The 24,497-nt window shown below is 38.4% G+C and overlaps 2 protein-coding genes across 2 annotated transcripts; one reads left to right on the top strand and one right to left on the bottom strand.

Moving 5' to 3' along the window:
• Window positions 1-14,770: 14,770 nt before the first annotated feature.
• On the top strand, window positions 14,771-17,032 carry LOC145001870 (cell division cycle 20.1, cofactor of APC complex-like). The gene is made up of 5 exons (XM_078961203.1): window positions 14,771-15,068; window positions 15,344-15,616; window positions 15,701-15,976; window positions 16,055-16,618; window positions 16,723-17,032. Exons 1-5 carry the CDS (start codon window positions 14,988-14,990, stop codon window positions 16,867-16,869), a joined length of 1,341 nt encoding a protein of 446 aa, XP_078817329.1. The 5' UTR covers window positions 14,771-14,987; the 3' UTR covers window positions 16,870-17,032.
• A 3,505-nt stretch (window positions 17,033-20,537) lies between these two features.
• On the bottom strand, window positions 20,538-24,042 carry ABCE2 (RNAse l inhibitor protein 2). Its single transcript, XM_078959587.1, has 11 exons — window positions 23,779-24,042; window positions 23,254-23,339; window positions 23,073-23,170; window positions 22,877-22,994; window positions 22,711-22,800; window positions 22,327-22,631; window positions 22,047-22,242; window positions 21,769-21,954; window positions 21,413-21,682; window positions 21,080-21,325; window positions 20,538-20,981 (listed from the first exon to the last, which is right to left on the bottom strand). The coding sequence occupies exons 1-11, from the start codon at window positions 23,879-23,881 to the stop codon at window positions 20,862-20,864; spliced, it is 1,818 nt and encodes a 605-aa protein (XP_078815713.1). The 5' UTR covers window positions 23,882-24,042; the 3' UTR covers window positions 20,538-20,861.
• Window positions 24,043-24,497: the final 455 nt, after the last annotated feature.

The following is a 24,497-nucleotide window of genomic DNA, read 5'->3' as shown; positions in this document are numbered from 1 at the left end:
TAGTGTATTCCTTGTATATTACCGATAGTGTGAGCAATAAAGAACCCCATGACCTTCCTGGTCATACATAGTGTAGTGAAGTAGTGGCATCACTGGGCCTTTACGGTTCGGACTGAAGTTAACAGTCGGGATGTAATAGTGTCTGCCCCGTATAGATCTATACATGTAGTGTCGTCTTCCGGTCGGAAAACTCTGGGCATAGTATATAGCGAATAGAGAATCTCATAGTGGGTTAGTGTGTTATCTTCTGTTTAGCGCCCTTTTCTTGTATTATAGTGTAGTAGTCTTTGGTATGACTCGTAGTGTGTTCTCTTATTAGTGTATCGTCTCGTAATAGTGTGTATTATAGTGTGTAGAGTAATAGTGATAGCGAGTAGTAATGGCCTTAACTATACCTATTATAGTTAACTTAGTGTGTATAGTTCTTACCAACTTAGTGGTTTAAGCATCGGATGAATTGAAAATGCTCGTATCCAACACTAATATACATGATATATAACTAAGAAATCAACGACATTCGGACGGATAACAACTACCATAAGCCCATAATCAAACAAGAACAGGAAATAAGGCGAGCTATCGGTCCTAAGTCCTTCAAGTCCTACTTATATAAATATATTCGTGTGGTTACATTTTATAAGAAATTTTATTTAAGAAAAATCTTGTCTAAAGGGAACATTTAAATAGTTATTTATTTGTTCAAAATAGTTTAGAAAACGTTAAATCCTTTTATAAGGCGTAGTGGTAAATCACATGTGGTTTGAATTACGAATAGTGAATCACATGTGATTAATTTCCATAAACATGTATAATTGACTTGTTTCCCCCCCCCCCCCCCCCCCCTAAAACATATAAAACATTTGAAAGGTTCATTTAATGGGTATGAACTCACCTGTAGTGAGTGGTTCTGATGAAAAAGTTGGATTTGATGCTAGGTGTCAAGTGGTGACTTGAGTACACACGCGAAGCCTATTTAGCATATATTGGCACATGTATGGATATAATTAGTGTTATGAACAACTAATTGATGATTTTGGGACCATCATAGGGACTAGTAAACACTTATAATGAAGTGTTATAATCATATATGACTGTATGAGGGTTTATAAGGCTATACAAGAGGGTGTATGGCCAAAACACACACTATATGTGTGTGCGGCCTGGTGTGCGGCCTAGTGTGCTGCCAGCACTTGTGTGCGGCCCTCTGTGCTGACATGTGTGTGTGTGCGGCTGCACACAAGTGTGTGCGGTCGTACACTCCTTTTGTGTGTCCAAATGAAGTGTTTGCTCTTCACTTTAAGAAGTTTTGAATGTGTGCTGCCCCTTCATGAAGGTGTGCGGCCGTTCACCTTCAAGGGTCCATGAATATGATGAATATGATGAGTTTTAAGGCTTGGGACTCAAGTGTTTACCTCTAATAAGCTTGAAGATGTACTAGATTACAAATATGAGGTCTACAAGGTGTTCCTGGTTCAAGATTTTAGAGAGAGAAAGTAGGGAGAGAGTAAGGAGTATCCAAATGAATGAATGAAGAAGGTACCCAGCTATATATATGTTTGAGTGTGAGGCTGGAGGGTGTGTGGTTGGGTGTGCGGCCGCACACATGGGTGTCTGGCCGTTCACACAAAAGTGTGGCCGCACACACCACTTTTGGTGTGTTTAATTCAATTTCATGATGCAAAACACTTTCCAACACCTCCTAAGACCCATAACTAGACTATATTGTGTCCAAAACGCATTCGGAACCACAAGATTTCCAAATGGGTGATGAATTTAAGATTTAAAGACAATACGCGGACCAATTACATAGGATGAAAGTTTCGGGTTGTCACACCTATGGCTAAGAAGAGGAGTCATGAATTATTGAAGTGGTTAGATCAAGAAGATGAGTCATACTTCGTTCCAAAGAAATTCTTAGAGTCATACTCTAAGATTGTAACTTGAGTGACATAATTTTAAAAAAGGTTTATAATACTTATCAAATGTAGAGTAACATGTTTCTTATTCTTGTACATTTGAGATTGGTAAGTTGTGATGTTTTGGATAAAACAGAGACCAACTAAGACCAATTGTGAGAAATGTTTATCTTGATAAGAATCCACACTAACTCTTGAATATTTGTTTTGTCAAGGAATGGTTCTTGACAAGAGAATCTCATATGTCAAGAAGACAGTGGGAGCCTTAAAGATATTGGAAAAAGTTTCAAGAACTAATCAAGAATAAAAACATATGTTTAATCGCTAGCACACAACTTGAGGTTTGTAACCCACTGTGTTGACATATTTCTGTTTTGTGCCCATTCCAATTTAATTTGACTATGCTTGTGAGTTCTGTAAGTTCTCAATTGTTTTCATAACAATCTGGAAGCAATGGTAGGCCCTTGTGCTACCAGTAGGGATGATCGTAGGATGGAACCGGTACCGACCCGTCCCGTTCCCGATTTCCCGAATACCGAATTTGATCGAAAGTTAATCCCGAGTACCGAACCAAATTAACATCACCAGTACCGGTGGTACCGATTCCCGAATTTCATGTATTTGGAGTACCAAGTACCGTCCCGTATTTTTAAATTCAGTACGGTTCGGTACCGGTTCTGATACGATACCGGTACGGGATCGAGATTTGGGACAAACTGCTCATCCCTAGCTGCCGGGTGGCAAGAAAATGAGATCCCAAAAGTTCAGTCCATATGAGTTTGGATTTGTCACTAACCTTGTCTTCAGATTATGGTTATGACAAATTCACATGGATAGGAACACATACATCAGAAAATGTAAGTGTCATAATGTTTCTCTCTGATTCATGAAAATGATGGTGAGGAAATGCTTTCACTAAGTAGGTTTTAAGTAGATAGAAAATGTGATATTTGCATTCTCAAAGTCATTAGTGCAGCATGTGTCGGTAACCGGCACACTAACATAGACTTGTGAGAAACAGAAAAGGTCTAAAAAATTGAGACTACGATTACGGCATCCCTTTTCATAGTTCTAAAATTGTTTAGACACACATGTAAGTTGTCTAAGGAAAGGTGTTTGATTTTGATAAAGTCTTATCAAAGCATCTCGTATCAGAAAACTGAACTTTGGTAAGAAAGTCAACAAAGTATTGATTTCTAAAAGTCCAGCTGATTTCTAGGTACATGTCAAGCATAAAGTGTTATGCTAGTTAAAGTATAATTATCATGTTAGTGGGAGCATGATTATTATGTTGCATGTTGCAGGTTAGCAATGTTAATTATAAAAAACAAAATTTTCAATTCGCTTTAAAAAGTTGTTTTGCTATAATTAAGGGAGAGTATTTTATACTTCATTCCAATTCTGCAAGCTTAGATTTAGATTTTAATCAACTTTAGTCAAAGATATATATGTTGCATTCTCAAAATTCGATTATGATTAATGCATCCCTCTTCATAGTTCAAATTGTGAGAACATGGCAAATAAAAACGAATAGAACCACATATGACTAAAATGATTAAACAATTGTCGAGGACAATCTGAGGTTTACCAAAGATTGGTTGATCGTGGACAATTGGAAGTATAATGTAAACTTTGGAAAGGACCATATTGACATATTTTGAAAATAGGCAACTCTTGTTTGGAAGTGATGGTAAAAATGGAAATGTGGAATTGTTTCCATAGGTGGAAGTTATTCTCTGAATCTGTATAAGATTAGAAAACTTAATGCAAAGAAGGATGTTCAAAGGAATGTACTTTGAATATGAGACTTCGTTTCCATGGAATTGATCTCCATTGGAATACTTTGTAATGTCTGTTGCCAAGTCTTTGTGACTTTTGTGCATAGTCATTACAAGAGAATCGTTGCATATAAGTTTAGAATCTAACAGATTACTGTAACGACCCGTTCCCGGTACGTTAATTCATTAGTAATTGTTGTAAGTTTTCAAGAGGGACTCGGCGAGTTCTAGCCTGACTCGCCGAGTAGGGTCGCGACTTCGAGCACGCGTGAGCCGGGGACTCGGCGAGTCCATATCCCTGACTCGGCGAGTCCATCCGTCTGGGTGAAACCCTAAATCCCCGGGTTGCCCACTATTTAAACCACCTTATAGCCCCCATTCTCGCCTCCCTCACCCTGAGAACACTGTGAGAAAGAACCCTAATCCTCCCTTGTGTGAGCTAAGTGTTTTGTGCCATTTTGTGAAGGTTTGAAGAAGGAGAAGAAGAAAGAAGCAAGGAGAAGAGCTGTAGTGCAAAGATCCAAGGGCAAATCTGAGTTAATTGAGGTATTTTCGGAGTTTCCTTCTTGTTGTATGCTTCAAACTTCCATTAGAGCTCTCCTAAGAGCTAGTTGATGCTTGTTCCAAGCCTTATGCTTGCATGAAGGTCTTAATAAGTCGAAATGTCTTTGGATCTGAATGATGGGGTGTTGTAGAGCCCAGATCTACTGTCTTTTTGGAGTTACTTTGCATATTAACCATAGATCTACCCATTTTGTGCATCTTTTAGCCTTATTTCCCTTATTCATGAGGTTGTACACGTAAAGTTGGAAACTTTACGTGGTAAATCAGCTTATTGGACTCAGATCTATCAATTGTATGTGGTGGATTCAAACAAAATCGAGTAAAAATCTGTTGCATGGCGGCAACTCGGCGAGTCGGGAAGAACGACTCGGCGAGTTGGGTCGCGAGTTCCCAATTCCTTCAGTTTTACCAGTGTCGAGTGGATCCAGTGAGTTAGAGAGTGGACTCAGCGAGTTGAGGGTAGACTCAGTGATGGAGGGACTCGGCGAGTTGTTCATACAACTCGGCGAGTCCAAGGCAATCTCCTTAAGATCAAGAACAACTCATCGAGTTTGTTCATCCGGCTCGGCGAGTCGGATGAAGATTGTCTGAGTTCTTGAATCAAGAGGGTACTCGTCGAGTCGATGCCAGACTCGACGAGTAGCAGCAAGTAAGAGTGAAACGTGAGAGTAGGACTCGGCGAGTTGGGTGGCCCAACTCGGCGAGTCAGTCCAAATGAGAGTAACTTTGACCAAGGGTAAAAGAGTCATTTTACCCCAAGCGCAGTGTTTAGTATTTGATTGAGTGTGTTTATGGACTTGTAGCCGAGGAGATTCAGGAGCAGCAGCCGTTAGCTTCCCGAGCCACACACTCAGCAGCCAGCTTACGAGGTGAGTTTCCTTCCAGTAGGAACGGGTCTAACGCCACAATGCCGGCCCGTTCAGTTAGCAGTAGTTTCCAGATTTAGGTCCGATGCAGTAGCTAGTACGTTTGATGCCTTCGTGGCTCGAACAGGATTTGTGTGCTATGTTTTATGCGTTAAGTGTTATGTGTTCCGGGCTACGGCCCGATGTAGTATGCCGTATATGTGTTCATGCTAGTTGATGTGTTATGCTATGCCATGTTCAGTCAGTCAGTTCCGGACTTCGGTCCGATGCAGGGGACAAGGTCCCAGTTGGTTCCGGACTTCGGTCCGATGCAGTTAGTTTCGGACTTCGGTCCGATGCAGGGGACAAGGTCCCAGTCAGTTCCGGACTTCGGTCCGATGCAGTTTCCGGGCTTCGGCCCGATGCAGTGGGCGAGGCCCAATATGTGTTATATGTTATTGTATGGTATGTGGTAGTTTGGGGGAGCTCACTAAGCTTCGTGCTTACAGTTTCAGTTTTGGTTTCAGGTACTTCCGCAAGCAAAGGGAAGAGCTCGGGGTGATAGCATCGCACACACCACAGTTTTAGCTTTTAGCCTGGGATTGATTTAGTTTGTTTTGATTTGCCATAGTATGATACAGTTTCCGCACAGTGTTTTCTATTATGTTGGGATACATCACGTATGGTTTTATTATATGACACTCTGATTATGGTTTTGATTATATCGAAGAACGAAAATTTTGGGTCGTATTTTTGGGTTGTTTCAATTACAGTAAATGGCAAGAGTTTGGTATTCTTACATTTACAAAAGGGATTGGGATTGTGAAATGAGCATCATTGGAGTCTTATTCAATTGATCTACTTCACAAAAGAAATGACCATAGGTAAACATAGTGTGCATGCTTGGAGCATGGCATGATTATTATTTTAATTCAAGTATTAAGTTGATAAATCAAAACATTATACAATGAATAATGAGTAATCAATATGGTGCTTAGATAAAAGGGTTTTTTTATTTACACTCAAGAGTTTGGGGCCATATATGATTATTATTATTCTTGTGTTTCACTTTGCATGTTTTGACTTCCAGAATAATTATTTTATTCAAACTCTCCACAGTCGGTCATACGTTGGAAGTAGGTATTGAATTAAGACTGTCATGAATTTGGCTTGTAAGATTTGTCTAAGGTGCATTAGACATAGCAATGGTTGCTGCAACATTCATGTGTGCTCATAAGTTCTGAGTATTAGATTGAAACCACACTCATTTGAATCACTTCATGGATTTTATCATGAGTGAATCATGAGACGATAATATCTTATATTCTTCAAACCTGGAGATATGAGCTATTGACTATGAGTTGGTTGTACATTGATTGTACGAAAATGCATCAGTAACTTGATGTTATAAAACATGCCTTTGTGTATGATTCAACAAGTAGTTAGTACAAGCATATGAGTCAAAGTTTATCCATTCCTTTTACCTCATAAGAATAAAAGCGATATATGTGGGCCCCTCGATGATTTAGTGATGAGACCCCTAAGTGCTTGGCCAAGCCTGGACTGATTTGATTTGTTCAATTAGTTAGTTGTCATAAATCGAAAATTAGGAAACAACAAATGGATAGAGAGAATGATTATAATCCATGTCTCAATCCATATGATGTCTAGAATGGAGGAATATTTGATCACTTATCTAATGGACGTGTCATTGATTTGTTCAGAGTTCGACATCGGCTTTAAGAGCTACGATTGCTAGTCGGATTACAAACTCATACTTGCAATAATAGTTTTAGACTTATCCAAGTGGGATACTATTGGATTAGATGTCTAAGCCCATACCTATTATTGGTATGTACTCGACCCGAGACTAGCATGGTCCGTTTAGGTTGCATATCATTAGGACAATTTGTTAGGATAGACTTTTGAGAGAAGAGGTTATATATGATTTATTAATATGTTATAAGTTATAATATATTAATATGAAATCATATGAGTTAATTAGTATTGATCAAGAATTAATTTGGAATTAATTTAGTGATCAAAAGAGACTAATTAAATCTATGGGGACTAATTATGTTAATTAGTTATATTTATATGTGTTGGGCTTATGATCCATGTTGGAGCAAGTCTATGTATGGATACATAAAGAGGTGGGCCACATGAACCATGGATCATAAAACCCATAGGTATGGATTTGGGTTATATCCATGACCTATGAAATCCCACATATAAATACATACTCCATTGTCCTAAATGGCCACTAGCATATTCTTGTAGTTGGTGGTGTTTTTGTGTGCATGGGAATTCTCTCTCAAGTTTCTCCTTTGTCCATGATGTGTTGTGATTCCACTTGAGGCTTCCATACTATTGGGGCTAAGCTCTTTAAGACTAAATACATCAAGACTTCAAGCTCCATCAAAAGGTATGTTATCCTAACTAGTATTTTATATGGTTTATATGAAATGCAAGCTAGTTGTAGGTTTAATACCTTGGAAACCATTTGCATGTATAATTAGTGAAAACATAGATCCAATGTATTTAGGGTTGTATGTGTACCATATGATGTTGTAGTATACTATAACCCAACATATATGTGGTGAAGGATTACGATTGTGAGATCCTCTACCACCCGGGAAAGGCCAATGTGGTGGCCGATGCTCTTAGCCGCAAGGCTGCCCCAATTTGAGATGTTTGCTTGCGGATGACAATGGTGACTCCGCTTCTGGAGCAGATCCGAGAGGCCCAGAAGGAGGCCATGAAGGAGGAACATCGGTAGAGCGAGCGTATTGTGGGACAGGTTTCCTCCTTCGACTACGATAGCTATGGGTTGTTGACGCTACATCGTAGGGTGTGGGTTCCCTATCATGGGGGTGTACGTCAGGTTTTGATGGAGGAGGCGCACAAATCCAGGTTTTCTATTCATCCCGAGGCGACGAAGATGTATAGGGATCTTCGCCCTGATTACTGGTGGCCCTGCATGAAGCGAGATGTAGCATGGTATGTAGAGCGGTGTTTGGCCTGCAGGAAGGTCAAGGCCGAGCACCAGAGGCCACACGGCAAGATGCAGCTGCTAGATATTCCCATATGGAAATGGGAAGATATTACGATGGATTTCATCACCAAACTTCCTAGGACCGCGCGGGGAGTGGATTCCATATAGGTCATCGTGGATCGATTAATCAAGAGTGACCATTTCATATCGATTCAGGAGAGCATATCGGCCGAGAAGCTGGCTGACATCTACATTCCGGAGGTTGTGGCCCGACATGGAGTGCCAGTCTTCATGATTTCTAACAGAGATGTGCGGTTTACTTCCAGATTCTGGAAGAAATTCCACGATGAGTCGGGTACTCGTCTACACTTTAGCACCGCTTTTCACACGCAGATGGATGGTCAGAGCGAGCAAACCATCCAAACTCTGGAGGATATGCTACGGGCATGCGTTCTAGATTTTGGTGGTAGTTGGGATACCTACCTTCCATTAGTTGAGTTCTCCTACAACAACAACTATCATGAGAGTATCGATCGTCCTCCCTTCGAGATGTTATACGGGAGGAAGTGCGGGACCCCGATTTGTTGGGGTGAGGTTGGGCAGAGATTCATGGGGAGTACCAAAGTGGTACTCAAGATGACGGAGCAGGCTTCAGACTGCTCAGAGTCGGTAGAAAAGTTATGACGACAAGCGTCATTCGGACCTGGAATTCCAGGTCGAGGATATGGTCCTCCTGAAGGTGTCACCTTGGAAAGGTGTCTTCCAGTTCAGGAAGTGGGGAAAGTTGGGCCCAAGTACATCAGTCCTTTCAGGGTTGCTGCCCGGGTGGGCAAGGTGACATATAGGCTGGATCTCCCAAACGAGCTTAGTCAGATTCATAGCATCTTTCAAGTCTCCCAGCTGCGGAAATGCTTGGTAGACGACTCTACAGTGGTACCTCACGAGGATATTCAGGTGGATGATAGCCTGAACTACATCGAGCGACCGACAGCCATTTTAAATAAGAAGATGAAGGTGCTGAGTAACAAAGAAGTTGAGTTGGTGAAGGTGCAGTGGCAGCACCATAAAGGCTCAGAATGGAATTGGGAGCCAGAGGAGGAGATGAGAGAGCACTACCCCGAGTTATTTTCAGCAGCGGCAACGGACTTCAAGGACGAAGTCTAATTCAAGTGGGAGAGATTTGTAGCATCCGAGATTTTCCAGGTATTATTATTATTCATCCTAATTGAAGTGTGGAGTGGTTTGTTTTGGGCTTTGACCTATGGGCCTTGCTAGTGGGCTGAGGAAGCTGCGTACGCGGGGCATACATTGCCACATACGCCAAGCGTACTCGTGGAAAGGAAGCGCGGAGGCCAAGCACGTACGCCCAACATACGTGTGCAACTCTTTAAACCCTAAAATTTAGGGTTTACTGCCTATATAAAGAACATTACCCCAGTTTGTTCATCCTCCTTTCACCCTTATACAGCCTCCATGAAAACCCTAGCCTACTTTTGTGTGTTCTTGTGATTCGGGATCTATTTGAGAGTATTTGATGTATTTTTGGTGCTTTGCAAGAGAAATGAACTTGAACAATGATCAAGGATCCACCAAGAGATTATAGATCCAGAAGATTAGTACCATTTCTGACTTATTTGAGGTATCAAGTTCAAACCTTGTCCATTATATTCATAGATTTGTTTATGGGGGTGTTTAAAGTTACTTTTGGACTCAATTGTTGAGGCTTCTTGCATCTTAACGATTTCAGACCATAATAGTTGTCCTTTTGGGCTCTTAGAGGCACTAAGAGTCATAAAAATCAGACCTTGATGGTTAAGCCAAAACCATGCAAGTGTTTGTGGGTCATAAAGTTTTTTAAAAGGACCAAAATCATGTTTTGACCCCAACCTTGCATGCAAGCACATAAAGTTCATGACTTTATGGTTTAGGAGGTCTTAAAGGACCTGGATCTACATTTTGGACGTAAAGACTTAACGGGTTAAGTTATTAATGAAGTCCCAAAGAAGTTGGCCAGTACGTTGGGCGTACTCCTTGGTACGCCATGCGTACTGGGTCAACTCCCCGTCCTGGTCAGCGTACGTGCCAAGTACGTCGCGCGTATGCATGTAGAATGAATGTTTTCGGCTTTTGGGCCTTAAAAATGGGCCTGGAACTTTTGGGCCCTGTGGCCCACTGTGAAGTATAATTCTAGACTTGGGAATCTGGAACTTGAGTATTGGGCCTATTGGGCCATGATTGGACCCTTTGGAATTATTATATGTTAGGACTCGGAACTTATTAGGTCCATTTGGGGGTTAAGGCCCAATTCAGTTACTGGGCAATTAGTGGGCCCTTATGTGACATCCCCATTTTCACGGCCAGAAAAGACCGATGTTGTTTATGCTTTATAAAAATCAGAGTTCTTCTTTTAATAAAAATGTTGCGGAATTCGTTCCCAGAAAAACACGATAAATACGTTATTAAAACATTTTCGAAGAAACGTATTTTATTCATTTTAAAACGTTTGGGATGTCATCGTCAATACAAGAACATAAGCATAAATAGAACTTACATTTATTTACACTAGTGATCTACATCTCTTTAATCTCTCAGTGTAATGTGACTTCATATCAACACCTGTGATATAAATAAACTGAGTGGGTCAGGTTGGGAAACCTGGTGAGTACATAGGGTTTTCAACCCACAATAATATAATTATTATGCTTAAACAATCAAGCAATTAAACCCAATTACTCATCCCCATTATCTTTTTTTACTCTTAAGGATCTACCCTAAGGATCAGCTATTTCTCGTTCATTCATTCCTAAGGATTATCCTAAGGAATCAGCACAAAGTCCATCATTGCCACGGTTTACACAACGGGCACTAAGTCTGCATAGTCGCCAGGGTTTAGGCATCAAGTCTGCATGATCACCAAGGTTTAGGCATCAAGTCTGCATGATCACCAGGGTTTAGAGTACACCGGGTGAACACGTCGTTCACAACACTTACAGGTTGCGAGCCTGCTAGTGTTCCACTGGACTGTCTAGAATAGTCTGTGGTTGTCATCCATACTCTGCTGAATGACGGGACCATCATTTGGGAAAATGGCTTCTCACATCGTCCACCTCTCATCCTCACCTCGCGGTCTATTTCACCTCTCAACTCATCATCCAACTCATACTCCATCTATTACATCTACCCATGTCTTACCCCAACATTATCGTAGATATAAAATACATATACAATCTAAATCATTTCAAACATGTATAAAATCGTTCATCCAGCATAGACAACAAGTATTCAGATAATATGCACACATAGCATGTAATTTGTATAAAATACTTCATATCTATGTGTAAGATGAAAGTAACTATGCACTCACTTGAAAAGGTGGTGATTCCAAACTCAGATAGCGCTTCACTTCTTGAAAAAAATAATTTCCTTCGACGAAACCTAGTATTATTACCACTAGAGTTTAGTCTATTATTCACCGAGACTAATTAATAGTCTAGCTATTATTACTATTATATAACCGTTAAATAATACTTATATAACCCATAATAATAGTTTAATTTCTTATTATATGTTCTTAATAACGTTAATATAATTAAATAAAAACTATATTAAAAATAGCGTAGGCGTAGCTCACTTACAGCGGGTTTTATAGAAAACCAGGCTTTTCTTGGAGCAGCATTACCATGCGGAAAAGCTCTTCTTCTCGGAGCCGTCGAGCACTCTGGGGCTTCCGCCTTGTGCTAGGGAGGTTCCCTAGGCTTTTCGGGGGGTTTCGGGGCTAGAGAGAGGTTCTAGAGAGAGTAAAGAGAAGAAAGAATGAGAAATGTGTGAAGAAAATGAGGGTGGGAGATGTTCTATTTATAGGGTGAAAATGGCTGAACTTGGTTCCACATGTCACCATCTAGTGGCAAGACTTGGGGGAGAAAGCAATGGACAAGAATTTGCCACATCACCCATTTTTGCACAGCACACTTTCGACTTTTAAAATCCGTAAATTTCACATACGACCTCCGTTTTTGACGTTCTTTATATCCACGCGTAGGTAAAAATAATATCTACAACTTTCATTTTGACTCCGTTGGCTAATTCTCGTCTGTCCTTTTACCTTTGAGTTCCTATTAATGAGATATTCAACTCTCATTTAGGTCACATAAGCCAAAAACCGCTCGAACTAAAATTCGAGTTTCGGGCTGTACACTGCTAAGCCGAATCTTAGAAAAATCATAACTTCTTCATACGAAGTCAGATTTGGGCGTTCTTTTTATGGATTTTCTCGGTTTAACATTTTCTACGACTTTCATTTAGATCACTAAGTCTAAATCTCACTCTATCGTAAATTCACTTTTTACACTTCCCGGTGCCGTGCCGGTTCCGTCGCGAAACTTCGACCGGTCATAACTTCTTCGTTATAACTCGGATTTCGGCATTCTTTATATGTACGGAAACCTTGTGACAAATACTACAACTTGGTTCAAATTATTTATTCTAAATAATATTTTGTCGAAAAGTCATTTTCGACCCCTATTATCTCTAAATTGACTAGCCCGAATCTATGGGCGTTACACCTTAGAGAGTCCTTGATGGGCCATAATAGGGCTGGACTTAATAAGCTAGAATTGGGACTTATGAATGTTCCACTCGGACCAAGGGGTAAAATGGTTATTTTACCCTAAGGGGCGTTATAGATGCTAACTAAGTATTATTATGATTATGAGAGCTGGGAGTTATCAGAGCAACTGTTAGAGGTTACCTCCGGTGGGATTCGACACTCAGTTTGGCGAGGTGAGTTATCTTCCATTAGAAGTGGGTCTAAGGTCACAATGTCGGCCCACTAGTAAGAGTTCGTAATAGATAATTATATGTTTGATAATTATTTGGTATGCCACTATCTGTTATGTTATATGTGCCAATATGTTATGATTTTATGTGGTAGTGTTAGGGGTGAAATAGTCCCTGGTATCCGGTTGAAATAAACCGAAAGGGAAGCCAGCACCCAGATATGCTAAGCAACTATCCGGTTAAAATAGACCGAATGGGAGGCCGGCACCCATATATGTCTGGCTAGATATGTTATTATATGGTATTAGGACTCAGAACTTATTGGGCCCATTTGGGGGTTAAGGCCCAATTCAGTTACTAGGCAATTAGTAGGCCCTTAGGGAGTCCTTGATGGGCCATAAGAGGGTTGGACTTAATAAGCTAGAATTGGGACTTATGAATGTTCCACTCAGACCAAGGGGTAAAATGGTTATTTTACCCTAAGGGCGTTATAGATGCTAACTAAGTATTATTATGATTATGATAGATGGGAGTTATCAGAGTAGTTGTTAGAGGTTACCTCTCGTGGGATTCAACACTCAGTTTGGCGAGGTGAGTTATCTTCCATTAGAAGTGGGTTTAAGGCCACAATATCGGTCCACTAGTAGGAGTTCGTAATAGATAATTATATGTGTGATAATTATTTGGTATGCCACTATCTGTTATGTTATATGTGCCAGTATGTTATGATTTTATATGGTAGTGTTAGGGGTGAAATAGTCCCCGGTATCCAGTTGAAATAGACCGAAGGGGAAGCCAACACCCAGATATGCTAAGCAACTATCCGGTTGAAATAGACCGAATGGGAGGTCGACACCCAGATATGTCTGGCTAGATATGTTATTATATGGTATGTGGTATGATTAAAGGAACTCACTAAGCTTTGTGTTTACAGTTTCAGTTTTGTTTTCAGGTACTTCTTCTTCGAAGGGGAAGGAGTCAGCTCGGTAGCAGCGCATCACACACGCAGGATTCCGCATTATGAGATTCATGAGATTATACTCTAACATTGTTACTATTTATGATATGGTTTTGAGATATGTGACTATGGTTTTATGAAATGATATAATTCGATGGTGTTTTTCAATAAACAGTTTTATAAGTTACTTAATTAAAAAACAAAATTTTTTATCATGATTTTTTGGGATGTTACATCTATCATAGACGGTTAACCAAAAATTCAAATTTTTATTGTCTTAATAATTTTTCCAAATAAGATTTGCAATTTGCAATAGAATAACATATTATTGTTCATTATAGTGGTGCCAATTACACCAAAATTTAAATTCAAAATAAAAAATGACATTATGAATCTATTAGACTAATAACATATCAAATTTTATTAGTAACTAATGTTGCGAGTCAATTTAAACAATCTTGTTTATCTGATACTGTAATATCCATCTAAAATTATGGTAATTATCGTAACAAATAAATAATTTAGATGGTTTTTTTATTAAATTTTAAACTTATATTCATCATTTTAGTTTTTAAAGATTGTAGTGAATTGTTATCCTTGTTTTGAATATTAACACTTGGATTTTTTTAGTTTCGAAAAAACATTTATTAATTCATAGACGGTTAATAGGTTAACCGAAAAAACAATTTAATAAAGTTTATCAGTTTAGGTTTAGATTTAAGAAATTAATATACCGACCGTTTCAGTTAACAATTATAATTTTGATTTGGTTAACCGTCCTCCCTTGCAATACTAATTTTAAAACCTAATCTTAGTATATAAATTATTAAAAGAAAAATACCCACCCCATCTGAGTCCGACCCATTGCTTTTAACCCGACCCAGCCCATTTATTCACAAACAATAACGTATATATTTTATGTAGCCGTTGCAGAAAAATATTAACCACCATATCCAAGTTCTCTGAAACGCGTTTTTTCTTGCTGCCAATCTGCTCGATTCCGCCATCAACTCATCTCTCTCTCTCTTCCATCTTCTTGCAATCGCTGCTCGAACTCTTCGTCACATACTTCAATTTTGTTTACCGTTATTTGTTTCTGCGTATACTTTTGTTTTCTCTATATAATTTTGTTGTTAGTTGATCTTGAAATTGGTTATGGATGCAGGAAATCTGTCCGTCGAATCATCTTCTCTTTCCCATGGCAAGCATCGAAGGAGGAGTTCTCGTGATGAAAATGTAAGCGCCTGTGTATTTGTCTTCTTCTTCTACAGGTTTCGGTTTCGTTGTTTTATTCTGGTTATGATTGCTAGGTTTTGTGGGAAAAAGTTAGGGTTTATCTCGATTTTATGAGACTCATTGTGTTGTATGAGGTTTTGTATGCCGATTGTGGAATCTTGTTATAATTTATCTTCTTCTTGATGTGTGATTTATAATCACATTGTCGATCAGAATTTTCTGATGGGGCGTTAGACATTTGTTTTTGAATTGAAATCTTCATTTTCGTACGACAGTTGGACCGGTTCATACCAAATCGTGCTGCAATGGATTTTGACTATGCAAACTACATGCTTTCGGGCAGGAAGGTTGAAAACAAAAGTACATCTCCATGTTCACCTGCTAAAGAATCTTACAGGAAGCAGCTTGCAGAAATCTTCAACATGAACAGGACACGGATCCTTTCATTCAAAAACAAACCCCCCTCTTCACTCAATAGTCTCAAAGAGACTTCCCCAGTTTCCCCTAAGTTGAGATCCACAAAGCGTTGTGCCAGACATATTTCACAAGTAAGTCTTCTTCTTTCTTCAACCATCATCTTTTCATTTGTGGTCAGTTGATAAGACTCTTCATTCTTATGTGTTGTTCAACAGTCTAGTGAAAGAACATTAGATGCACCTGACATTGTAGATGACTACTATTTGAATCTACTTGATTGGGGTGTCACAAACACGCTTGCTATTGCTCTTGGAAATACTGTGTATCTATGGGATGCTTCACATGGGTCAACCTCTGAACTTTTATCAACCGATGATGATAGTGGCCCTGTTACAAGTGTCAAGTGGGCCCCAGATGGAAGACACATTGCAGTCGGCTTCAACAATTCCGAGGTTCAGCTCTGGGATGCCTCCATTTCCACCAATCAACCGGTAACAAACATGTTATGAATTTTTGTTTTTTCAATACTCTTTAAGATCTTCAAACTTATATTATTATTATTTAATCAGCTGAGAACATTACAAGAAGGACATGGAGGGAGGGTGGGGTCACTGGATTGGAACAATCACATACTGACAACAGGAAGCATGGACAGTTTAATCATCAACAATGATGTGAGAATAAGATCACATATCATTGAAACATACAGAGGTCATCATCAAGAAGTTTGTGGACTAAAATGGTCAACATCCGGTCAACAGCTGGCGAGTGGTGGCAATGACAACCTTATCAATATATGGAGCCTCCAATCAAATCGAAGGGTCCACCGCTTTTCTGACCATACTTCTGCTGTAAAAGCCTTATCTTGGTGTCCATTTCAGAGCAATTTACTGGCTTCTGGTGGTGGAGTAGGAGACCAGTGTATAAAGTTTTGGAATTCAAACACGGGTTTGTGCTTGAATTCTGTCAACACGGGGTCACAGGTGTCATCTTTGTTGTGGAGTAGACATGAAAGGGAGCTTTTGAGTTCTCATGGATTTAATGACAATCAACTTATTCTTTGGAAGTATCCTTCTATGGTTCAGTTGACTCAACTCCATGGCCATATTTCAAGGGTGCTAAACATGACACAGGTATGTCTAAATCTTTTACCCATAATCGCCACATTCTTATATTAATCTACCCATGTTGTTATTTCTTGTAATTTGTGGTGATTGTGTTATGTTGTGTGTTTCAGAGTCCAGATGGGTATAAAGTGGCATCTGTGGGTGCTGATGAAACGCTAAGATTGTGGAATGTTTTTGGTACACCAGAAATGAGTAAGAGTAAGCAAGATGCTGCAAAGGCAGAAGAACCATTTGCTTCATTTGCACGTATTAGATGAAGTAATCAATCTCAAGTAACTAGTTTTTTGTATAAATTGTGAATTTCGTGTGGAACAGATACTTGTTTTTATATAACTAGTTAGGTCTTGAATGACAACATGTATGTGTCAACGTACTCATGAAAAAGGCAGTTTATTTGATAATATAAGTTGTTGGTGCAAATGTGGTTTTTTGAATTTACAATTAACATCGTCTTATTTTCATTATTGGCAAAATTGACCCCTTTGTACATTGACAAGCTTGGTATTTTGTTGGTTTTTGTAACATTGAGAAATCTGAAAAAAAAAAAAGGGGGGGGGGGGGGGGGGGGGGGAACGAAAATCAGTTTGGAGCATAATTTCAGAAAAATATATGTTTTGACAGTTTGAGTGATAACGAATATTAAGTGTGATAATATTCCCAAATGAATTAACTGAATGGAAATGTGGAAATAATAATAGCCTAAAATGAGGAGGCTTTTGTGGATTGATTTTAAAGAATATATTTGATTAATTAAAAACTGGCTTGATACTTTGATTTGTGAAAGGCTTGTGTTTTATTTTACCTTATAAGGAATTTTTTAATGGATTGAAAATCCGGAAAAGTGCTCAGCTCAGTAGGACGAGTAGGTTCGGTTTGGTTCGAACCACTATAAATCATAGTACCAATATTTCTAACGCTAACTCAGTATTTTATTTGATTTACAGTGCATAAACATTGTCTTAAATAATATATACAAGTTGATTTAAGAGAATATTGTTGATAATGATACTGCAACTACGTGTTTGCGTTGTATACTAGCAATCTCTAATTTTAATGTTAATAATTAACGTCCAACAACAATTCAGTGAGTTGTTTAGATGATAATTTATGTTTTGCTTACATTCCAAGATATATATACTGTGTTTTGATCATGACATTATTATGGTAGTATTATATCACACATATTTGTAAAATCTACATAACTCTTGAACATAAATAAGCGACAAATTTGCAAAAATGCTCTCTGTGGTAAAACGAAATATTGATGCACCATTGGTTTAAAATTGAATCTTTTTATTATTTTTTGTCCCTATCAACTTAGAATGACTATTTTACCCTTTAGATTTGTTTTTAAATTTTTTATGTTAATATTTTAATTAATTAAAAATAAAAAATAAAATGACCCAGCCACCCACCCCTCTCTCTTTCTATCTATTTTTGTTCACAAGAAAACATACCTACACACACTTAAGAACATACAACCCTTAGATGCCACCATCACCAGCAATTACTACCACCGTAAACCACCATCCGTCGCCAACCACCACCATCCGTCGCCCACCCATCTCTCTCTCTCTCTCTCTCTCTCTCTCTCTCTCTCTCTCTCTCTCTCTCTCTCTCTCTCTCTCTCTCTCTCTCTCTCTCTCTCTCTCTCTCTCTCTCCTGCTAGAAAACTCCTATCTTCCCCACGCATCTCCCTCGTCGGAAAGACGTGCTCAGATCAAACCAAGGGGTGCTCAAACCCAAATTGAATCGCCCACCAAAAATCGTTTCCAGGTGGGTGACATGCTAAAGGAATCGGGTCAACAAAGACAACGAGAGACATTAAACCTAAATCGGATCACCTACCGAACATGGAGCCTTCAATGGTGGAAGTAGGGTTGTTCACTGTTTGGATAAAACTAGATAATCCAATTGGACAATTTGGATTGAACTAATTGGTTTAGATAGTTCGGATTTTTGGATTGGATTTCACCAAAACCGAATTATTATTTTGGATTTTGGATTGGTTTTGGTTTATAAAATAAGAACCAAATAATCCAAAAAAACCGAATAACAATTTATTATTTATTTATTTTAATATATTTATAATTGTTTATTAATTTTATAAATTATGTTTTTCAAAAAAGTTCAAAAAGTTTCACCTAATAAAAAAATTAATATGATTTTCTCTCAAAAGTATTTTATCTAATAAATATTAAATTATAATATACATTCTTAGTAGTTGTTTATAAATTATAAATCACAACTAAATAATTTGTTTTTGCTTCTTCTATAAAAATTGGATAATATTATAATTATATATCGTTTTAAAATGTTATGGCTTTTGAAAATCGAATTATAGAAACCGATCCAACCAAATTGTATTTGGATTTGTTCGAATGGGATTTGAATTTAGTTTTAACAATTCGAATCCATATTTTGAAAACCAAAATCAATTTGGATTTACTTAATTGGATCGGATCGAACCGATCCATCCAAACAAACACTCCTAGGTGCAGCGGCGGACGCAGAATGTTTTAGTAGGGGTGTCACTCATACTTCAAGTCAGTGCACCTAATAGGAAAAAAGAATTATAGTACGTGCCATAAATTGAGCATTGGCCCGGGAACCCCCCGGGCTCCACTAAGGTCCACCCCTGCCTAGGTGGAAGATCGGTTGTAGAAGAGGACAAAACTCCGACAACTTTAGATCCATCGTGTTTTCTCCTCTGTCTCGCCTGAAACAACCACATTCATCACCTCCATAGCCTCCATCGCCATCTATTTCAGCCTCATGCACAACTATAAAGAAACACCTCCTCGATCCCCCTACAAACGACATCGGTGGGGTTATAGAAGGATATGAGAGAAATCGAGCAAACCTGGTAGAAAGGGTGAGGGAGAAGTGACGAAGGAGGTTGGTGGCAGTGGTCTCGTACATCAGGTTGACGAAGGTAATGTGCGGCGATGATTAGATCGGATCTCGAGTTGTTGAGCCACCACCTCCTCCAATCTTATAGATGGTGATCGGAGATAGAGCAGAGAAAAAGAAGGTGAGATTTTTTTGGGCTTTCCATGGCAGATCCCATAGGTGGTGTTGGTGGTCTTCTAACGGTAGGGCTATAGTTTTTCATCGGTTCTGATGGTATAACAGTCGCCGGTGAGGGTATTGATGGTAAGGGGTGACAGTGTCGGATTCGGTGGTGGTGAAAGGAGGTGACAACGATGAACATCGGTAGGTGGTAAGGTGACCGGTGATGGTGGAGAGAGAGAGAGAGAGAGAGAGGTGAGTACAAGGGGTGGGGTAGGTATTATTTCTTTTTTTTAATAATAAGAAATTAAAAAGGAAACTAATAAAAGAAATATAAGGATATATCCATCTTTTTAAGTTGAGTGTGAACCAAAACTACATAAAAATATCAATCATAGAGACTAAAATCGCACAAGGTATTCAAAATTGGACATGCATCAACATTTCATTTTAGACCAAAAGTACATAAATTTGCCAAACACAGAGACCGTTTTTGCAATTTTGTTTAAGCTATGTGTTGTGTACATTACGTTTTCAAACAATCTTACTTAAAATAGTTTTACTAAATCATGAAAAATTATAGTATGATAAAGTGAATATATACATGATTATAAAGATTTAAGCCACTCCTATACCTGGACTAGTTTGAGGATTGACCGAATTATGTGTTGACATGAAATTAATTCTCACCAATTGAATAAGACTAATAAAATATTATCTAGATAAATAATGATATTTAAGAGCATATATGTACAACTAAGAAAGAGGTTCCAAACTTCCCCAAAGAATAAGAGTGAAAAAAATATAAATGAAGCTTAAAATAAAATCTCGTCTTTTACTCTATTCATTCTCACCTGGAAATACTATCTTTTTAAGCGTCAAAAAAATAAATAAAGAAAAGAAAAGAAAAAGAGGTTCCAAAACATCATCATCAGTCATCTCAAAAATCATCACCTCCGGCTAAAAAAAACATGTGCTCAAAGTAAAGTAAAGCAATCATGGAGGAAGCCGGAAATTACAAACTATAAAACAAATATATTAGCATCTGCAACATGTAACTGCATATGCTATATCATCTAAAACTCTCTTTTCAAACAAAACAAACATCAAACATCAAACACGTTCAACAACTGAAGGAAGATGAGCTCATGCCTCTCTCTGGTTATACAGCTATGTATGTGACAGAGCTACGAGTCATGTAGGGTAGGGTTTGCCCTGCAATGAGAAGAGAAGAAATTTATTCATCCAGATAGTAATAAGATCCAGCAAATTTCTGCTCCCTGTCCTTTGTTGAATTAAGCTTGTTGATTCTTGGCCTGTAATTTGTTGGGTCCCGCCTAAACGTGATGTTCAGATGCTGCAGCACAACAACAAAAACAAATATGATGAATTCCCATTCTATTATATTTATTATTTATTATTTATTATTAACACAGAAAACAAAATATAACTTACAGATAAGAAGAGATTCATTCCGGTTAATAATGACTGAGGTGAATTTGCAACACAATCAATAGATGGCTTCCCTTCATAAACAATCACCCTATCTGCTAAGTAAGTTGCCATTATGAAATCATGTTCAACCACAAATGCAGTCTTTTTAGCATGGAGGATGAATCTCTTTATAACTTTTGAGGCAACAATACGCTGCTCAGAGTCCAGGTATGCACTCGGCTCATCTATCAGGTATATATCAGCAGGCTGAAACATAAACAAAACCCACAAATCAAAACAGTATAAGATGAAATCAAAGTAGAATGATGCAAAAATTGAAGAGAAAATTCTTACCTTGCCAAGGCACAGGCACAAAGCAACACGTTGCAATTCACCACCAGAAAGATTAACAACCTCTTGATCCATTAACTGTTCAATTTGAAGAGGCTTCATGACATCAGACACAAACTGAGGATGCATATAAGAGTCGCGAATCTTTTGATGCAACAAATGCCTGACTGAATGAGGGAACTTGGGACTGATCTTTTGAGGCTTGTAAGAAACATTAAATTCAGGTATCTCCACATCAGAATCTTCCACAGTGTCAGGCTTCAGCAAACCAGCCTACACATTTATAATTTATTTCATCATCATCAATAATATAAAGCCACCTACCTACCCAGCCAGTAATCAATCTAGTAAACACGCACCAGCATACGGATAAACGTTGTCTTCCCTGTTCCATTTTCACCAAGCATTACTATGATCTGAGAGTCTGTGAATTCACCCTCAACCACCTTAAGTGTGAAACCACCCTGAGTTTTAGCCATTGATGGGTACTTATATCGTGCATATGTTTCAATCTCTTCAGCTGTTTCTTGTGGCGTCTCAGCCACCTTTTTTTCCATAAAAAGAAAAAGTTGATTCAGAAGAAAATGGTGAAACTGTAACAAAACAGAATGATTGTAAAAAGATGTGAAAAGTTTACCTTAAAAGTAAGGGATTCGTCACGAAAACGAAGATTTTCAGTAGGCACATATCCTTCTAGAAATATATTAATTCCTTCTCGGACAGAGAAGGGTAGTGTGACAACACCATAAGCACCAGGTTTCCCATAAAGGCAGCAAATGAAGTCTGATAGGTAATCCAGCACACTTAAATCATGCTCTACCACAATCACATAGCTGAAATTGAAACTCTCTCGGTATTTAAATATCTTAAAATAGTAAAACCACAATGCTGCAATAGGAAGAAATAAGTAGAATAACCTGTTGGGTCTAAGCAAGGATCTAATAACTTGTGCAGCTTTAAGCCTTTGTTTGACATCAAGATAACTGGAAGGCTCATCAAACATATAAATCTCTGCATTTTGTATGGCAACAACAGCAATTGCAAATCTTTGAAGCTCTCCACCAGATAAATCTCCAACATTACGATCTATAACTTGATTAAGCTCAAGATCAGCACAAAGTTCTGCCTTCACATCTCTCTCATCCTTCTGATCAAGCACTTGCCCAACATTCCCTTGAACTGCTTTTGGGATATGGTCAACATACTGAGGTTTTATGATAGCCTGTTTCAATACAAGAAAAACAATTAGAAAATGGTAAAACATAATCATATCGACATAAATCAAATGAAGTAGAACACACCTTTAGATTATCTTCAAGAATACGTGTAAAGTAGTTTTGCAACTCTGATCCCCGGAAGTAGGTCAAAATTTCTTGCCAATCTGGAGGGTTCTGGAAGAATAAATGAAGCCTTCATTAATATTAAAAGAATGTAAACAGATATACCATAAAGGATCAAGAGGTTTACATTGAAACGACCCAAATTAGGTTTCAATTTTCCTGCTAGAACTTTGAGAGCTGTAGACTTCCCAATACCATTTGTGCCAACCAAACCAAGAACTTGTCCAGGCCTTGGGACAGGCAACCTGCCATTAGAGGTTTATCAAGTCAGTGTCCAATGTAAACAGCAACACAATTGTAAAGAAGCAGAGTGGCTTGTTCACCTGTGCAATTTAAAGGTGTTGACCCCATAACGATGAGTTGTATCTTTATCCAGATCTTTTGGTAGATTGATGATCTCGATTGCATCAAATGGACATTTCTGCATTAACAAAGCAAAGGATATCATGTTCTAGCTGTATGGAAACAAAAAGCCAACCAAAGGGTATCACAATGTACACATACCTTAACACATATACCACACCCTATGCAAAGCTCCTCAGAGATATATGCCACCTTGGATGCAGAAGTGACTTCAATACATAACTTACCTGCCAAAAGGAAATGCATATAAGTGTTTCAAACATCTTAAGTTCAGAAATGTTACAGCACCATCACCATTTACCCTCGAAATTGTTAGTTGAGCTAAAACACATCCCATTTCTCGTTTTCTCAAACTCACCATTTACTTCCCATCAAAGCTAAAGCTACCATCAATTAGAAAAGAAACCATACAACAAGTTATACACCCCCCCCCCCCAAACCCAATTCCATTATAGTATTTAATAAATCGATCGGCATCCACAAAGTTGTGCAGCTGTATCTACCCAGAGATAAATCATACAAATGAATCTCAATTACAACAAAGACTAAACCCTACACAGATCAGTACATCAAAGACTAAATCATCAGAGCAAAAAAGACAACATCAGAAAACACAAAATAGGTTTCTAATCCAAATTCGATAACGAAAGAGTTAGGCGATTGTACCAGTTTTGACGACAGGACAGCTCTTTTTACATTCTTGACGACACTTCTTTGGCTTGCAACGGTCCTCTTTGAGGATGGCAATACGCGTTAGTCGATCAGCCATTGCTAGGGATCGAACAGTTGCAGTTGTGAGAAGAAAGAATTCGGCGTGTGTTTGGAACACACGATGATGAGTGAAGGTAGAACCCCAGCAGACACGCACGCACAATTTGCTTAGGCTAGGGTTCTGGAGGTGGAGGGGATTGCTTTAGTTGTACTTGGGAAAGATTGCATCAACAGTCCCTGAATCATACAATACGTAACAATATATACCCGCTAACTGGTAATTGTCCATGAATAATCCTCTTCATCACGGCACGTTAGGCTGTTGTTAATGGGTCGGGTCATATTTGTAGTATGATTTATTTATATGACCCAATGCAATGAAATGGGTTTTGACCCTCATCCGTCTCAAAGCCATGCAAAGTTAATGGTTTTGGATTATATTTTATTATTCGTTTACATGTTAACAATTTATATCCGTTAACCTTTTATTAAAAAGGTTGGGTGTAGATAATTATCGATCTAATCCGATTATGATTTGTCATGTCTAAAATTTTAAAATATAAATTTCTTATTTATAAATTTTTTATCACCCATACATGTTTTGTACAGGACTCAATGAGTACAATCATTACAATTCTTGATGATCAAATTACAATCGACTGCCAATACAAATA

This window comes from Lactuca saligna, chromosome 6, assembly GCF_052625555.1.
Source record: "Lactuca saligna cultivar CGN05327 chromosome 6, ASM5262555v1, whole genome shotgun sequence".
Classification (NCBI taxonomy): domain Eukaryota; kingdom Viridiplantae; phylum Streptophyta; class Magnoliopsida; order Asterales; family Asteraceae; genus Lactuca; species Lactuca saligna.
Note: the sequence above shows the minus strand (reverse complement) of the source record. Positions and strands in the feature narration are given on the sequence as shown.

Bases quoted from the DNA above. Each gene is read 5' to 3' on its own strand.
- LOC145001870 (XM_078961203.1), top strand. From the start codon at position 14,988: ATGGATGCAGGAAATCTGTCCGTCGAATCATCTTCTCTTTCCCATGGC. The intron at 15,617-15,700 runs GTAAGTCTTCTT...GTTGTTCAACAG, and splicing joins GTGCCAGACATATTTCACAA to TCTAGTGAAAGAACATTAGA. The intron at 16,619-16,722 runs GTATGTCTAAAT...TGTGTGTTTCAG, and splicing joins GGGTGCTAAACATGACACAG to AGTCCAGATGGGTATAAAGT.
- ABCE2 (XM_078959587.1), bottom strand. From the start codon at position 23,881: ATGGCTGATCGACTAACGCGTATTGCCATCCTCAAAGAGGACCGTTGC. The intron at 23,340-23,778 runs GTACAATCGCCT...TCCTTTTGGCAG, and splicing joins CTGTCCTGTCGTCAAAACTG to GTAAGTTATGTATTGAAGTC. The intron at 21,955-22,046 runs GTAAACTTTTCA...ATGGAAAAAAAG, and splicing joins ACGAATCCCTTACTTTTAAG to GTGGCTGAGACGCCACAAGA.